We start from the raw sequence: 19,153 nt of genomic DNA, 5'->3' as shown, positions 1-19,153 counted from the left end.
GAGCCAGCTCATTCTTTGCTGTCTGATATCCTAACGCTCTGACTGCAGCGAGCAGACAGGCAGCCATGTCTCGGAGTGATCATGCAAGAAGTACCAGCAGGCAAACAGATCCTGTGTGCCTCAACACGCACGCACGCACGCACCTCGAGAGCAGTAAATCAGCCAGTCTGCTACTACTTCCAACAACTAAGCTGTAAATCAAAGTCATAAACAAAGCACTCTAGCCACTCAATGAGGCAAATACTACAATTCATGTAGGAAAGAGTTTGCTCCCATGTAATGACTATTTTAGCGGAAAATGCTTGACAGCTTGACTATTCCTTTAAATTCCTTTACTTTTAAGAAAGTCATTTAAAGGAATAGTTTGACATTTTGGGAAAAGCACTTATTTGCTTTCTTGCTGGAAGTTAGAATAAGAAGATCAATACCACTCTCATGTCTGTACGCTAAAAGCTAAAGCCGGCAGACGGTTAGCTTAGCTTAGCACAGAGACTAGAAAACCAGAGCAAACTGCTAGCCTAGCTCTGTCCAACGGTAACTAAATCATTTTACCAGCACCTCTAAAGCTTACTAATTAACACATCATATGTCATGTGCTTAATCCCTACAAAAACTGAAGTGTAAAAACAGCACGTTGTGGTTCTACTGGGGGAGTGATCCACCAGACTATTTCCTGGCTGGGAGTAGTAACATGCTGGCGTAGCTTTCTGCTGCTTCCCTGAACATCTCACAGTGAAACAAACACAGTAAGAGGTAACAATCTTCTCATCTAACCCCTAGCAAGACAGCAAATAAGTGTAATGTTCCAAAATGTTGAACTATTCAATTAACAGAAGAAGAAATCATTTCATTAAACAAGCAATGTAGTTGTCTTCTTTATCTCCAATAATCTCCACTACATTGTCAATCCTCTAATTTAAGAATTAAGACTGATGAACTAAGACTATTTGTGCACAGGAAGACAACAGGTCCAAGGTGCTAATGTGCAGCTGGGACAGATCCAAGTCAATATTGCATAAATGTTAAGAGTTATATTGATTTTTTCTCTATTCTCAAGGGGTGTCAAAGAATGAGATTATGTAGCAGAGTGTCCTCTTTAAAACAGAGAGAAGCCACAATTATATCCAGCGCCAAAAAGCCCTCAGCACTTCCTATTCCCTGATGGAAACTCTGCAGTTTCCCAGGAGTAGGCACATCAGAACACAAAACACCCACTAGAACATTTGAGTCAAAGGAGAGGAAAAAAGATAATATTCAGCAGGACCATGCCGTGCTAACACTGCCTCTGCAGCTCTGCAGCACGCATGCACACACAGGAGCCCGGCGTGATAAAGGAGCTGGACGAGGCAAGTAGGCTCTCTACTTCCAGGCCTCAGGCGCTGTTTATGAAGGAATGGAGATGAGAATAAATCTTTCATTTCAACTACTGTCAGCAAACTTAGAATGGGGAAGCCTGTTACCGATGACTGTGGATTGGTAGTCAGAAAATCCCTCCCCGTCAGCATCACAGACCTCTGATATATTAAGTCTGATATGAGCCCTGCAGGATGTACAGAGACGGAGGGGCGATACTCACATTGGGTTCGATCGTCTGCCGCGGTTGCCCTTCTTGCCAATGACAGGTGTGCCGAAGTGCTCAGGGTTGGTGAGAGGGAGTCTGTCGAGTGTCTGCACGGAAGACAAACAGCAAAGAGCCACCTTGTCAGACACTGAATTGGAAGACAAAATATGTATCTTGTACACCTGAAAGAATCTGTCTTCATGGGATCTCATCAGTTACAAATGGTGAGATTTTACCAGCGCTTTACATTTGGCAAATGTGCTGTGATATCGGTTTCCTGGAAATATATCACAGCTGAACTTTTGAATGCCAATGTGGGACCATTCATAAGCAGTGCTTTAATTTGAGCACCGTGAGTAGAGATGAGAGACTGTTGGTGACTAAATAAAATTCAATTAAAAAAAAAAAAAAGTTCAAAACAATTAAATGAGCTCTGCTTCTCTAGAAAGCTGAGAGATTAATCTGGTATAAAACGGTAGCAAAATACTTGCCTCGCTCTCTGCAAAGTGACGCGCTCCTTTCAGGCAGAGAGAGGAACGCCTCAGGGTCTTCTCATCGCCATCGTCAAATACTGCAAAGATGAGAGGCAAAATATTAGCACACGCACACACACACACACACACACACACACACACACAGGTTGGATGTTTTTACTTGAACACTATGACTCACGTTTGCTCTGTGATACCATTTCCCTCTTACTCTTCACATCACAGACTCACCCTAACAAAATGCAAGAAAAGTTCCAAAAGATTTCCAGCTTCTCAAATATGAGATTTTGCTGCTTTCCCCTGTTTTATGTCATCTTAAATACAATACGTTTGAGATTTGGACTGTTGGTTGGACAAAACGAGCAATTTGAATTTTTTTTAAACATATTATAGACTAAACAATTACTCCATTGTTTGAAAGAAAAACATATTGACACTTGTTACATTATGCTGTATAATATTTCAATGTTGACTCAGCATAGTCTCGCTCATTCAGCCTCTAAAGCTACCGAAGACTAAAGTCAAATTCTTTAAAACTCATTTATCTTGCCTTTTATTTGCTTCATGCTGGACAATATTTTCATATTTGCAAGTTATATGAGAAATCACTTCATTTTTTACCTTTTCTTAGGAATTAATTGAAGATGTTTCTTGCAACAATCTTCATGAAAATACAAACCCTGAAAACACTTTGGAATTTCCATTTTACACATCATATTTTTGCAAGCCGTAGGGAGCGTACAAGTCTTTGAGTGAGGAGGAGAAACACTTTGTTATTGGCTTACCAACAGTATATATACTAGCATCGGTCAGCTTATTGATTGTGGCCTCTTGGTAAACTCCATCCGGATTCTTCACCTCTACAACAGCACCCACCTGTAGGACGGATACACTGCTGTTATTTGGAATCCTAATGTGCTACTAATGATAAATCTAATGAGGTATTTTAAAGTAATTAGAATCATATTGCTGCTACAAGAATCATAATCGACTGAAATTAAATTGCAAAGCGAATTCTTCATTGACCAATTCTTTTTTCTACATTCACTATGGCCTTATAGTCTGAGCCAAAAAAGACAAAACAAAAGGAATCAGGGGCAATTAACGACAAAAGGTGTGTTATAACGATGTTTCAGCTAACTGTGGGGCAACACCGGCCTCCTACATCTTTCCTGCCTTACCTTTAGAGGTCCTTTGATGTTTTCATCATGAACCTCAGCTGTGGACAGATCTGGTTTAAAGGTCACCTGGGGAAGGAGGTAGGTGGGGGCAACAGGAGAGGAGAATCAGTAACGAGGATAAACAAACAATTTCCCAAAGGCCTGACCGGGCCACATCAATCCTCCACTACAGAGACAGCACATTCCCGCTAACCATGCTGGACGTTGTGATGCACTGCTTACAATGATGCTCTCTTTCACGCATTACTTGGCAGCGAGGCAGGTTTGTTGCTTTAAATCAGTGTGGTCTGAGATAACTAAACATACTAGTAAAGACTTCTTGGTGTCATTAGGCAAACAGGATGTGTGTGAATATTTAATACTATGGCTCATTCCTAGCACCGCTGAGTGACTGACCCCCCCCTCCCCCTAATTGGCAACTGCGGTGCATCTGTTGCCGCCAACTGCGGTGGATTTCTGTTCTGCGATTGTGAAGGCTACATTAACCGACCTCCCCCACCCTCTCTGCAAATGCAGCCTCCCCTAAGTGAGCCACAGTAGATCATAATCTGATCATGCTGTGGTAATCTTGCATCTGCATGGTGACCTGGTAACACTGTGTGACAGAAAAGACCACAAGACAGACACACACACACACGCACACACACACGCACACGCCCCTCCCTGCCTCATATGTCAATATTCCTTCTCTGTTTCCATGCATGTGCTAGTGAAATAGTAAAATAATTATAATGGAAAACTGGCTTCACTTTTATTGACTGGGATTTAGTTCAAAATCAACCGCCATCTCAGAAAACAAGCCTGCAGGTAACAAATTCAGACAATGCTCTCTCGAGTCGTTTTCAAACATAACAGCAGCAGAAACAGCAATCAAAGACTCGCTGTGAAGTCAAGACAACGAATGACAGGAATACATGCTGTAAGATGCTGTTAAATTGTCAGGTCATAAAATAGGATGGAAGAGAAAGGAATAAAAAGATTCCTGAGGCAGCGTTTTATCAGTTATAGAGATAATAACATTCCTGTCTGCCCGGTGGAATAAAGGACTTCCTTTCTTCACAGGGACGAGCAGAAGCCTCTGCTCTCCACAGACAGAGGGAGGATGACTCTCAGCTAGAGAGCGTCAATAACACCTGGCCATCCAGACAACCTCCTAACTGTGAGCTTGCTTCCTGCACAGTTCAACAGAGGTCTATAATTGTTTACACAAACTGTACAAGCACTTAGACTTAAAAGTTCTCATATTATGCTCATTTTCAGGTTCATAATTGTATTTAGAGGTTGTACCAGAATAGGTTTATGTGGTTTAATTTTCAAAAAACACCATATTTTGTTGTACATTGCTGCAGCTCCTCTTTTCACCCTGCGTGTTGAGCTCTGAGCTACATAATCGGCATCGGCCGATATCAGAGTATATCAAGCCAATTAATAGGCAGGCGCATCTGCAGGCAGCCTAGTGTTGTTGTTGTTGTTGTGAGTAAATTACTAGCAGAGTGAGCAGACCTCATCCAGTGTTTGGAGGAGCTAAGTTCCTTGGAGAAAAAGTCCTATATATTTAATGACATGTTACTGCCAACTTCGAGAAAAAACATGAATAGGCGACATTTTTTACAGCGCACCCAGACCAGCTGCCTCCAGCCCCTCCCCTCGTGAAGTCTTGCGCCGTGTGCATGACAGCATCAACAACGTTGCACTTTAGGCTCAGACGCTATCGTTAGTAGTAGCATGCTGCTGGTGGTCTTGTGGTGGGAATAACTGTACTAATAAAACCGTAGAAACACCGCAGCCACACCGCTGTGAAAGCTCCCCGAACGTCATTTATCAGAGTTCGGTTGTTACCCCTGTCCGTGGCAGTCTCCTCCGCTCCATATCTTTATAACGGAGCTAATCGTTGCTAACAGAGCCTTCAGTTCTCCGTGCCTGTATCCATTAACTGCATTTATGGACTTGAGCACGAATAAAACCCTTACATTTCATTAAACTGGCTGGACGAGTTTTAAATTACAACTCAGAGTTGTTTGAATGACAGAAATCTGCTCAGATGAGATCTTAATGAGTGCAACAGGACATGCGTAGTACTAGTAGGCTATGTTTAGGATCCCCAAAACACAGATAAAACACTTCACCAAATGAACAATGATCTAACAAACAGAGTGAACAAGAATTGACTTTAGAGAGCCCTAGTCTTATGTGATTCAACAGGAGTTAGGAGGAAACAGTGTTGAGATTAATAATAACATGTCACTTTCTGTATGGATCATAATATTGTTAAAATTGTTAATTTATTTTATTCATGAAAGTTTGCAGATTTGTGTTCTTAGAAGTTTGATGAATGCTGCTAAGTGCACTAAACTATTTTTTCATTGAAAAGTTTATTTGACGTTTATTTTCTTCTTAACGGTTTTGTTTATTTAATATATTTTTTATACATTATTTATACAATATATGTTTTTACATTATACATTTTTAATTTAAGTATACAAGTTGAGATTGGTGAAGTGTTCAATAAATGTTTTTGTTGAGAAATGTTGTGTATCTTAAGTAATTATCAGTGTTACATTTTATCTTTCAAATAGAGGTTTAAAAACAAGCACATATCGGCAGCATTTACCGGCCATCGGCTGAAACGTGTTAACTAAAGATCGGCATCGGCCAGAGAAAACCCATATCGGCCGACCTCTACTTCAGATTTCACGTTGTTTGACTTCATTGTTATTTTAATGGATTAACTAACATTTGGTCAAATGACACCAGTTGAAAACTTGTCACTTTAATAACACTGGTCCAGTTACAGTGATGTTGATCAATGTGCCTTGTCCTTATAAAACATTAAAAAAAAACATTACTACATCTCAGAGTAATTGCATCTTTTTGCTTCACAATTTGTGTCCTTGGAAATCTGCATCTCTTCACCTCTGTACACGTCTTTCTATTGACTTTGTTTGCATTAATACTGCCTCAAATTAGGGCTTTGTGCCACATAGTATAATGCAACTGAAGTGCAACCTTCACTACATTTATTTTAAAGCAAACAGGATTGAGGCTATCACTTTTTATTATTCTTTTTAATTATAATACATGGGGAAAATATTATATTATATTATATATATATATATATATATTTTGATACTTAACTGTAATAATCTGACCAAAATTCACAGTGTATAATTGAAATAAACGCATCATAAGCAAATGCTTTGAGAGAGGAAAGGGGTGCTGATCTGCAAAAAAGTGGAAATATGTTTTCATTTAACAGATTCTTTAATTTACGTTGAATTTGTCATGCAGCACTCATTTGTTTGAAACAGTACTCAGTTAACTGTGCCATTGGGTTAATCCTGACTGATCAAATGTGTGCTGTCACAGTAAGTGATACTGACATGGTGCTAATTGAACTTTTTACAGGTCTTCTAGTACAGATTATCATCATAAATAATAATGTGTCACAGATCTTTCACTGGGTTTTAAAAAAACTCAAAAGACACCAGCGCCATAAGCTGCCTGGCTGCCACCATCGACTTTGTTAAACAAGCAGACAGAGATTAGTGAACCAAAGAGCTAGAGAGGAATTCATTACAGTGGGATATTCTAATTCAACAACCGCTGAATAATTGCCATGTTCTCCGTTTGTGTAACAGAGCTCATATTCGCATTACAGCTACCCACAAACATACCTCACACTAGGCCAATTAGTATGGGATTCATTTATGAGCTGAGACCGTCCTATTAGCTGCATTTTAGTCCACAATATTCTAAAACAGAAAATCACATGTTCTACTTTGTCATGTCGTTCGTCTCTGTCCATAAGACAAAAAGGCCATAATTTGTCACAAAATTGGCAACATAGCTGCTCTTTTGTCTCTACAAGGGAAACTACAGTGCACTGACACAGTGAAAAAGCCAGCATCCAATCTTTGTTCCTCCCACACGCTCTAGCAGAATGAGAGACAAGCGATCAGTCTCTATTGTATTATCCAGATGCTCCAGCCCCAGTGGGAAATGAGATACTGTACTACGTGCATCAGGCAATGCCTTCATCAGCAAGGCATAAAACCAATGGGAAAACAGCAGACACACCGTCCCCGCGACAAAACGTGGAAGCAGTGGGCGAGAGGGATGCCTGAGGACGTGATGGGTACCTGGTGGGCTAGACCAGACCCTGCATCTGTCACAGCTGGGGCCCTGATCACCGTCTCAGCTGTATGAGCACAACTAACAACCTAAACCAGGTGGTAGAGCTCGAGCATGTAAGCACAGCTGGATGTTTGGCAACATCAGAGACAAGAAAAGAATTCAGTCTAAAATCTATCTATCTATCTATCTATCTATCTATCTATCTAATACCCTACTGACATTTTAATCATTCCAACAACACAGTCTGTCAAGGAATGTTTTTGGACAGCATCTTTTAAATGTGGCCATCTCCAATCCAACCGCTCATGATGTGCATTAAAGTGGAGCTGTGTGATCTTGATCATTGCCCCTTCGCACAAAGACAAGAGCCCTCACCATGCTGATATCCACTGCACACACACAACACAGACAGATAATACATTTTTAATTTCATGAGCACTTTAAAATATGACTTACCTTGGCCTTGACTAGCCTCTTGGCGGTCTTAATCTTGGCCTCACAGAAAGCCCCTCTGTACTTGGCACTCACATCCGTCCCTACTGTCAAGTAGGGGGGCTCCTCCAGAGTCTGAGGAAATAAAAATAAAACAAGAAACCAGTGAATTCAAAGCATTATAGCTTACTGACACGTGTATTCTCACAGCTAGGAGGACACACATACAGGCTCCACGTAGTTGTAGGCCAGCTACGCAAAATCCACCCAGCTCAGTGATTCATCCATGAAAAACACATACCATCTGCTCTGGGTATTGGAAAACAAGTCTCTGAGGGAGCAAACAAAAAGGCCACTTCACTACTGCTTTGATGACTACAAAGAAGAAGCTATCCGAAACACACATAGCACAGTCTTGTGCCATCATTGGATGTTTATCAAACCTTTATTTATTTATTTTATTTTTTTCTCAAGAACAGATTTGCGGAGGGTTGGGTACACAGAGAAAACAGACTTCCTATGTGTGGATGAGGGTAGAAGATATTTGTGGTTCATGTAGTGCAAAGATGGATTTACTGATTGTTTCACTAAGGCTTAATAAAAAAAAAAAAGTCTAACCTAACAGATATATTTAGACATCTTTCTGGAATAAGACCCAAAGTGGGGCACACTTCCTGCTGACAGGACGCATCAAAACCAACTGCAACATGTCATATGTGCCCTTGGTCAATGCCCCTGTGTGTTACTTGAGGAAAACATCAGGTCCTCCACTAAATAATCAAGACTCAATAAGATATGTTTTCTTATAACCACACTTTAAGAGATACAAATCAAATGCATAAATCTCATGTATTTCCATGGTAATAACAGCTGGTTATTGTTACCACGAGGAAGGCCTGTCAAAAAGTACTTGTGCCATGACCAAACCCCCTTTCAGGACTGAAATGGTAAAAGTCCACATCTGTAAATTTGAGACCTTTGTCATGTTTTAAATATTAACAAATCTGTTCCATCACTTAAAACACTGCAGTCAAGCGACTCCACTTCCTCCACTTTGAAAAAGACGGTCAAACTAAGCCCCCACGTTATTATGCGGTATGTGTAGGCTGTATACTAGGCATTACGTTAAGAGCGTTATTCATTCAATTAGTCATTCTGTCTATAATAAATACACAAAAATACATAAAACTAAATTAATAAATATTAAACAAAAGATAAAATGAATGACATTTTTTTGCCTGCAAACTGTATTTCAGAGAAAAATTGAATTTCAATTAGGTAAATGATTAGTCAAACTTAATAATAAAGAATACATTTTCAGAGACCAATTTCACCCCTTCGCAAATGACAGCAGACCACCTCAGAGAATCACTAAAGGGCCTTCTACACCAAAAACGATAACTATAAATCTATGTTTTAAAAATCGTTCCAACTAAAAAGAATAATCGATTATGGTCTGTCACTGCATAGATGCAGAAACGTCCAGGTTCGCATCGGGATGCATCGATGCAATGATTCATTTCAACACCCCTTATGTTCAGTAAACGTTATTATTAAATTATTAAAAAAATTATGTTGTAGTACCACTGCATACAAAGTATGTAACACTGCATAGAAAAATTATAATAAATCAAACATAAAAAAATAAAATAAATAATAAAATCAATCTGGCTGCAAAAAAAACATGTTTTCATGTTTGCTAACAGATGGACAAATTGCATTTTCCGTGTTGAGAAGGTCGGGAGCCTTTCACAGTCAAACCAGGACAGGTCGCCTCTTCTCCGGTGTCTTTTGGATTCTGACAGATGGGATTTAGGGGCAGAGTCCAGTGCACTTCAGCCTCCCCACCTCTCAGATAAACACCTCATTAGTGCAGTCTGGCCTCAGCCAACACCAGGTTTACATGACACACGAGCCATTCCCACTAGCTAACCAACTCTCTTGTCAGTCATGGCTGCAACACAAAGCTGGACGGCCACTGTTCCTCCTCTTTCATAATAATACTTGTCTCCTTTTGCTTCCACTGCTCTAAGCCTTTTTCTTTTCCTCTTCTTAGAGGAAGAGTCATACTACGGAGTCAGAGAGGGCAGCTTGAGTTACCTTGACAGCTGTGGTTGCCAAACCTGCACAATTTAACAAGACAGGAGGTGATAACACACTGCTGATGCCAGGTTTACATTTGTCATGCTCACATGCCAGCACAAATAGAGAATGGTTTGTTGTTTCCGTTGATAATGCCCCACCTCCCTGCATTAAACTAAAACTATGGAAAAAAAATTCCATTCCTTGGATTAGATTGCCATTTAGCCTACAGCTGTCTGGAGATAAACACTGACTCCTTTTCATCATTCCAGCCAGTCCCGAACAACAGACAGTGTACCCCAGACTCAGAAGATCAACCAATCAAGATGACTAAGCTCAGAGAGGCGGAATTCCTGTGCATTTGTGGAGGTGTAACATCCCCTCACCAACTTAAAATAAGCTAAAACGCCACACAAGAACTGCTCTTATCTAAGATTCTGTCATAAAAAAAGAGCAGAGGAGTATTTTTCATAAGCCTCAAGCTCCAAATTAGCTTCTGCATGCAAAAGTCAACGTAATGGTAATAACAGTGGTACAATCGAATCCAGCTCTCTGGCTATTCAACTTGTGCCACTGATGTGGAAAATACTCTCCAGGCACACGTGCTTGATTAAACACATACAAATATAACTTGGCACGGGGTGACAAAACGCACCTGCGGCTGGCATGGACAAAAACAAACTGCAAACTGGAAAATGCAGCTTGATTGAAGGATGATCAGTCAGAGGGGAACATACATCACATTAGATAACAACTTCAATTTATTCATGCCATAAAAGCTTTCATCCCCTCCACAGAGCAACCATATAAAACACATCCCAGAGTTGATGGTTCACCACTGCTGTTGGCCATAAAGTACTTCTGTCTTGGCTGTTGAATCACACAGACAGTTTAAACTGGGTACTAGCACCTCACTGATTACTAGTGATGAGTGACCCAAAGCCAACTCAGTATTTAAAGGTCACATATAGTAAAGTGAGATGTCCAAGCCTATAACTTTTCAGTTCTTAATGGAAATTAAGTTTTTCCACTTAAAGTGCAGTATTTTAAACGAAAACAATATGGCTGGATGTTTTATCAAAAAGAAAAGTGCCACTGGGTTATTAAAAAAATAAAAGACATTAAGTGCAACTTAACCCAAACGCACACTACACTGCTTTCAAAACAATGCTGCACTGCACTACCGTTCATTCTATTTTCATGTTCCTGTGTTGTGTATTAGGGCTGGGACGATTCGTCGACGTAATCGATTACGTAAATGCGGCGACACAAATTATTTGCGTCACGCATAGAAATAAAAAAAAAAAAAACATAGCTGCCTCCAGCAACTGCGCAAGTATGGAATCCTCGCAAGTTCAACAACACGTTGAGAAAAAGGCTCGCACACGGTCTTTTAAAGTGTGGGAGTATTTTACTCTTAATGCCAACAACAACGTGGCAGTCTGTAGACTTTGTAAAATGCATCCCTGAGTCAGGATAACAGCAGCAAAACACCGTAAGTTCTGCTCACCTTTTTGTCCCTTTCCCTCGTAGTAGAGTTTAGATTTTCTGCCCGAGCCCGAACTTCACCCACGGGCCGGGTCGGGCCGATATTTCCTGCCACTATCCCCAGGCCCTTCAAGCATTTGTTTTTTTTAATCATTACTTTATTAGCCTAATTGGGTGGGGAGAAAGCTATGACTCTCCAGCTTCTCCCGTAGCTCTGGGTATATGTCCTGCACTGACTTGAGTGTGAGGTAAACTGTGCTAAAATAGTGTCTCCCCCATCTGTAGCACTGTCTTCGATAATTGCGCAACCGGGCCAGATTGTTTCAGATATCTCACAAGTCCTTTAGAACGTCAGTTATAACGGCCCACGGATTAAAAAATTGTTGGGTTAAAATCGGGCTCGGGCTCGGGCTCATAATTCCAGTTAATGTGTTGGGCTGGGTCGGGCTTGGACACACCATGCACTGTAGACGTGTGTGATTATCAACATAGTGACACGGAATGTGTTCCCAGTAGGTACGTTAGTCCGTTGATTCGTTTTAATGCCCCGCTATGACTTAACATTAAGCATCGTCAAATGCTGTTAGTCGGCAGTGTTATTTTTGGTTTACCATCATCATGAGTGACCCAATCGATTACAGACTGTTATATTAGACACTCTGCAACTTGCCTTATGTTGGATTTATTTGATACATCTGATTTCACGTTGCTAAAATTGCACTTTTTTATACTGTAAGATTAAAAGGGAGAAGAGCTTGGATGTTAAACAAGAGCTTATTCATTATTTTCCATACTACTGTTAAAAAAAGCAAATACAGGCTACTCTTTTTACACTTGCTCTGTTTACTGTAAGTTTTTATTTTTGTATTCCTCCTGAAAGTGACTTTATTTTGTTGTTGGATAGATAGCCTACATCTGGCTTCAGGTTGCACTACACATTCATTTTACTTGAACAGTGCAGTGTTAAAACAATTTTAATAAATAGAGATTTAAACCTTATTGAAATTTGTTTTGTGTAAATTGTTAATAATTGAGCAATGGGAAAATAATCGCCAATTGAAAAATTAATCGTTAGATTAGTCGACTAATCAAAAAAATCCGGAACGTCGGCGGAGTCATTAGATTTCCATTAAAGTCAATGTGTGTATTTCCACTGACTGCGGAACGGCTGCGTTCCGACTGCGTCCCAGCTCTGGCGGTCTGCAGCCCTCTGGAGCAGATACGCAGAGCTTCTATTTTTGCCGGACGCCGGAGAGCTCCGCAGCAATTCAGCACAATTCAGAAACTAAATAAAACATCCGGTTAATTTTCAAAATAAAATACACCGTGCTCACGGCGGATCATATTTCCCTGCACTACACCTTGAAAACACAGCACAGAGTTGTTTCCCGGAGTTAGTCATTTGTGTCGCTGCAATGGCGGTGATGCAGAGAGTGCAGATGCGTAAGGCCCAGACACGCTGACCAATTAGAGCAGACTGGGCTTTTTTTTTGGAAGGGGAGCTTAAAGAGACAGGCCCTAAAACAGAGTATACAGAGAAAAATTATGTTTTTGTTTAATATTACAGAATGTAAACATATTCCAGTAGAAACCCCAACTACAAGTATGAACCTGAAAATGAGCACAATATAAAAGTCTTTTTAGTAAGGGAACAAAACAGGCAGGGCTGTTACATTAAGTCACACCTTTGAAATCATTCAAAACAAAATATAACCGGGGTGACACTGGCAACAGCAGAATGAGATCAGTTTCTGCTCAATAAAGACTCAGGTCATGAAAAATTTAACAGCCAACTCCACAGAATGCCAGTTGAAACTAAGCTGCTGCTTAAAGTGCATTTCTTTTGACAGCCTGAGCGACTATAGCATTTTCATTCTACAACTCAGTAAAACATATGCATTCAGAAGGTAAAAGCTGAAAAAAAAATACTGATGGCATGTTTGTAGGATGAACCCACTTGAAACTGTGGACAGTTATTCACTATGGTCACTTTATATCAATCATTGATCAGGGAGGTCTGAGGGGATTCCCCGGTTATTTGCTCAACAGACCACAGGCTATTTCGGGGAGGCTGTCCCATGGAAGCATGCAGATACCTATTTGCTAATGTATTAAGACACACTCTCTGCAAATACTCCTCCTGCCGCTCATTCGCTACAAACTACAATTAAAGCCAATGTGACCTTTATATTCAAGAATATGTTTCAGATTCAGATATGCTGCAGATTCAAAAGTCAAAGTTCACCCTTGCTGAACTTTTACCTACCAATTTGCATGGTCAGCCAATATTTTGCCATGACTCTTGTGTTTTGGAGAGTGTGTTAGTAGAGGAGTCATTAAATCTAGCTCCATTTTTCCACTATCATAGACTGTTAAAGGTCCCATGGCATGAAAATTTCACTTTATGAGGTATTTTAACATTAATATGTGTTCCCCCAGCCTGCCTATGGTCCCCCAGTGGCTAGAAATGGCGATAGGTGTAAACCGAGCCCTGGGTATCCTGCTCTGCCTTTGAAAAAATGAAAGCTCAGATGGGCCAATCTGGAATCTTGCTCCTTATGAGGTCATAAGGAGCCAGGCTTTCTCTGCTTTGCCCTCCCAGAGAATTTGGCCCACTCATGAGAGGGAGGCATCATGGCTTTCAAACGAGCAAAGTGGCAGTTGGTCAAGGCCACACCCCCCACTCTCCACCTTGCCCCCCCATCTCTCCTCCTCAATAGCTACAGACATAGAAATGGCACATCCTAAGTAAAGCTCATTGTGGGACTGGCTCTAGTGGCTGTAATTCTGCACCAAGGCTGAATTTCTGGAAAGAGACTTCAGATACAGTATTAGGGGACCACTAAGGTATATATAAAAACATCCAAAGAGCACCATGTCATGGGACCTTTAAGACTATTTAGAGCCAATGCTTGCTCAGATCATTTCCAGAAAATTAAAATCTGACCTGTTAAATCTCCCTTTTGGTGTGAAGTGCAGGACATGTCGCTGGACTGAATCCAAGTCTGGTGGACCCAGGCTATTTTCGATACATGCCTTTTGGAAATGTTGTGGTGATGTCAGTTACTCGACTCACATTACTACAGACAAATAACCAGGGGTGGATTGTAACCAACTACATTTATTATTTATTCGAGATTGTGCGCCTTTTAAAGCTAAAATGACACGTGTGTTGTTAGGTTGGATGTGTCACTAATTGTATGTTGGTATGTTTCAAGTTACACAACAGTGCAAGCTGATGTTAGGAACATAAACTGGTTTATATTCAGCTGTTGTGCCAGGTGAGGGTGGTGTGAACAGGATGACAAAAGCTAATAGTACCAGCTTTCAGTGTAAAGCCCAGTCCAGACCAAAGATTCGCGGTGAGAGGAGTTGAAACTTGCAACTACTTGCAACGCACTGGTCTGCAGCGTTCTAAAACCTTCCAGCTCACACCAATGCGGCGAGACCAGACGGTGTATCATTTCCAATGGAACGACTCTTTGTACTTTCGTTCTAACTTCCAACTTTCAGGCTTTTTGTAGCCGATATATCATTTGTTGCGTCTAAATATGAATGTGGATAACGTTAGTGATACTAAGTAGTGCTTGCTACAGTTGCATTTCTTGTGATGAATCGGCGAAAACGTTTTATTTATGTAATTCATGCTTTGTTCTATTGCCGCTCGCTCTCTTCAATCACTCTCTAGCTCGTTCGACCACATAGCATGTTCACGGCCGCACATTGAGCCTTTCTAACATAGAAATGAAATGGATTATGGATAATTTTATTTCTATAGTTTGTAGCTGACTTGACCAGCTGACTTTGCTATTGGCTGTTGAAACAGGTGACGTCTCTTACGTTCCAAAACCAGCCTCTGGAGACTTGACCAGCTGAGTCGCAGCAACACCATCAGCTGTCTTGAGTCGAGCTGAGACGGGCTGGTTCAGACTAGAGCTGTCAGTCTTCCTCTATAATAACATTCAAATAATATATATTTAATGCTCATATGCAGCCTGTTATAAATATGTACTACACTACTCAGGCTTATGCATTGCCAATGTCACTATAAGCATGTGGTTGTTGTTACACGTTCTGTCCATTAGAGGGACTTCATACATTAGCCTGGCCTTGAAGGGGACCTACGTCATAGCACATTGTATTTCTGGCACGCCGCTCTCTGTTTACATTATGTTCCACCACGCACACAATGACAAACAAATCAACAGAGAACTCTGTAATGAAACATTATCTAACAAGTGTAGTGAAGCGGCTCTGTTGTAAAGGCTAACGTTGCTCGGTTAGCACAATGACATGATGTTAGAAAGCGCAGCAGAAACGATTTGTCATTAACTAAGTAACATAGTGTTAGCCACGATGCTAACAGCATTAATAACTAAGCCAAACGGTGCTGTCACTACTATTTTAATGAATGACAGATGGTCACGTTACTGAGAATACAGCTGTTAGAAGGTAATATATGAAGTCAAAGCTAACTCTGACAGCTGTAGGGCAGCTAACATTAACTTTAGCTGTCTCCATGAAGCTCCCAGCTAAGCTCCTATAACTAGCGACGCAGTTAGGAAACCAGAACGAGCTAACTATTGATAACATAAGCATTTTGGCTCGGTGGATGTCGATTTCAAAGTCATGTTAAAACAATTTCCCGTCCATCTTTCGATTTCAAGCCACAGCCTGTCACTCCCCCTGTACCAACGTTACTCGGTACATAACGTTAGCTCACAATGCCTTGCGTTTCTCACGCTCATAACTTATTGTTCATCAGACGTGACATGAGAAGAGGGAGATTAGCTAACGTTAGCCAACCTATTTATTTATATATTTTTTTAAATCACATTTGAATAGTAATTTCAGCATTCGAATAGTATTGATTTTTTAACTATTCTAATTATATTAGACTTTCGGAATTCCTTCCAACCATAGACTGTATATAGAATGGACCAACAGATCCCGTTGCTCTGGACGGAGACCAGTGAAGGCTATTAGAAGCACTTTTCCGGTGAGCGCCGAGCGTTACTGCGCAGCCTCCAACTGAGAGAGACGACGTAAATGTGACGTGAGCAACCTGTATGAAAGTTGTAAGTCTTCTGGTAGCTGTGCCAGGAGAAATCTCAATCATTCCCAATCTTGTAGAGACAGAGAGCGTAGGTATATGTAAGGAGATAACGTCGACACAGGCTAATTATTGCTAACTAAAATGCTAGTTAACATTAGTAATTGCACTTAAACAGCTAATGTAAGTCGAAACTGCCTGCGAGCTTGTTCGCTGTCAAAGTGACGTCAAAAGGAATGGCAGTCAATGGGATGCTAATGGGGGGGTGAGTGCTTGTTAGCATCAAAATGGCGCCATAGGAGGTACGCGTTGTGAGGAGAAGCTTACCCCCTTGGTTCCAACAGCCCTAGTTCAGACCGCTGAAACTTTTCCCTGCAATGTTCTAAAATGGTTTCATCGTGTCACCAATCTTTGGTCTGAACTGGGCTTAACAAATCAATCATTTTCATTCTGAGAATTACAATGTATTGAGGCATAAGCATACAAAAACATACAATTCAGGAACTAATCAGCCTTACTAAAAATGTTATAAACAATAGTTTCTGACCCATTATATTGTGCTATAATGAATAGGCTTGTTGGCCGAACAAAGGAACATGCAAAAGGCATGCAGGAAAGAATTAAGCTCCCTCCCAGCCTAGCTCACACATACAATAATCCTGCTGTGAATTACCTCTTTGTCCAAACCAGAGTCACCACAATTCCAGTGACTGGTGCTTCAGCAGGAGTTGCCTTGGCAATGCCATGGCAGCTTTAAACAAACACAAAAATAACAATCTTGATACCTTTTGTGTACGCACTTATTTCCCCAAATTTAGGGCTGTCCTGCAAATTGAGTTCTCCTGCAGTCTCACAGAAAATTCAAACCAAGTACAGAACTTTAAACATTTTAATAAAACTTTGCTAATAAATCGCCGATGAATATAATCTCAAAGCAACCAATTTCCCTGACCACTTACCAAACATGTGGACTTGAAATTATGAACAACTCCAAAATGCAAAAGCCATAGTTTTGCATATGCCTTTGCAATGTGGCTTCTGTGGGGTTTTTGGTAGAATATGCTAATGTTATCTTAAGCTTCACCTTGCAATACCCATACAATACATACAATTCAGACTGCAAAAATTCCCTCATTCCTTAAAGGGGCTGTATTTGATATTCACACATCTCACATTATGATTATATGCACATTAGTATATATTTGCTATGTAAAGATATAGTGGAGTAATGGCGTTCTGAGCAGATAATGTAGTCACACTACCTCTGTGTGTGTTGTAATCCGAGCTTCTCTGTTCTTTGTTTTGATAGCCGGTCCGGCCACACGTGCATGTAAGTGCATGTGCTGTGAAAAAACGTAGGTATTCACGTATTGGGGGAACGGTCTGTAAGGGCAATGTGGACTCAATCCTGGCCCACTATTTCTTTTCTACAGTATTTTGAGTACAGCCCCTTTAACAACATATAATTGTACTGCTTTACAAATGATCATGCTTACATATGCATAAATCAGACCATATTTACACTGTACTCATCTAAAGTTATTTATTTTAACAAAGTACCTGGTTCCCAGGCATGGACACCTCCGACTACAGCAGCCTACTGCACCAGACCTGCTGAAGGTCTCTTCCCAAATGTTTAAGTATGCACCATATCACCACAGCACCACATGCTGTTAACTCGTCTATATGCAGGAATAAATCGAATAAACACGTTTCACAGCACGGCAATTTTCTTAACAAACAGCTTTGACCACAAGCTGCCTGACTCTGAACAGTTACCGTTTCAACACAACAGAGCAACTTTTGACTGCCGGAGTACTCCAGATATTTAGTATTGTGCTTCCATCAAGTTGGGGGATCTCAAAAAAACGGTCAACATTAAAGCAGCAGAGGCAGATATATCATGACATTTAGTCACTTAAAGGCTGAATCCAACATTTCCCAAATATCACTTATCCACTTTTAGGAAAAGCCAATGTTTAAAGTGTTTGAATGACCAGCACACAGTGTTAAAGCAGTGTGTGCAGTTGATGGAGAAAGGCTGTGGACCGTAAGCCAGAGTGACATGAAATGCTAAGCGCACATAAAGAAAGGTTGTCCTAGTTACAGAGCAATTTACAGTTTAGGCATTGAGCAGATGCTTCTAATATACAGAGCAGTAAAATAAGTGAGCACTTCTCAAGCATCAATAGTTCCAGATGACTCGGAGCACTATGAAAACCACAAATGCTACAACATTAAACCAGAAATGTAAAAGCATTGCTCCTGTCAGCAGTGATGAAAATAAGCAAGTGCAAGCATAATAATCATCTAATAACAGGCTACAGCTACCCAGCTGGAGAGAATAATAACTGCAAAATGGTAATGAGCACTAATGGCAACAGTTTAATGAATTTCCACATATTTAACTTTATTCAAGTAGACACTTGTAGGAAATTAAGCAGCAAAGCTAGGCTAAGGTCAGTGTGAAATAGATTGTATCATTGGTTTCTATATAAGCTTTGCCTGGATGCTATCTGTTCACTGGAATGCATTTCTAGTCATGACATTCAGAATTCCATTGTCTTCCTGTGACACAAACTATTTATTACATAACCACAAATCATCATGCAGTTCAAGTCAGCACTACCAGTAGGACAAGTATGAATGCAGGCAACACAAATGGTTCTTAAGCAGAGAAAAAGTAAAGCTTTGTACCAGATCCAAAATGATTTCCTCATTTCTCATATAT

The 19,153-nt window shown here is 40.5% G+C and overlaps 1 protein-coding gene across 4 annotated transcripts in view; it reads right to left on the bottom strand.

Moving 5' to 3' along the window:
- Positions 1–19,153, bottom strand: part of arid4b (AT-rich interaction domain 4B) — a 43,883-nt gene that overhangs the window by 21,280 nt on the left and 3,450 nt on the right. For all 4 annotated transcript variants that reach the window (XM_078272437.1, XM_078272438.1, XM_078272439.1 and 1 more), the window contains exons 3-7: positions 7,824–7,934; positions 3,234–3,299; positions 2,838–2,928; positions 2,053–2,132; positions 1,577–1,668 (exon numbers count right to left, since the gene is read on the bottom strand). In XM_078272437.1, the coding sequence (XP_078128563.1) occupies positions 1,577–1,668; positions 2,053–2,132; positions 2,838–2,928; positions 3,234–3,299; positions 7,824–7,934 (440 nt within the window). The remainder of the gene's footprint in view (positions 1–1,576; positions 1,669–2,052; positions 2,133–2,837; positions 2,929–3,233; positions 3,300–7,823; positions 7,935–19,153) is intronic.

Source organism: Sander vitreus, chromosome 17, assembly GCF_031162955.1.
Source record: "Sander vitreus isolate 19-12246 chromosome 17, sanVit1, whole genome shotgun sequence".
NCBI lineage: Eukaryota > Metazoa > Chordata > Actinopteri > Perciformes > Percidae > Sander > Sander vitreus.
Note: the sequence above shows the minus strand (reverse complement) of the source record. Positions and strands in the feature narration are given on the sequence as shown.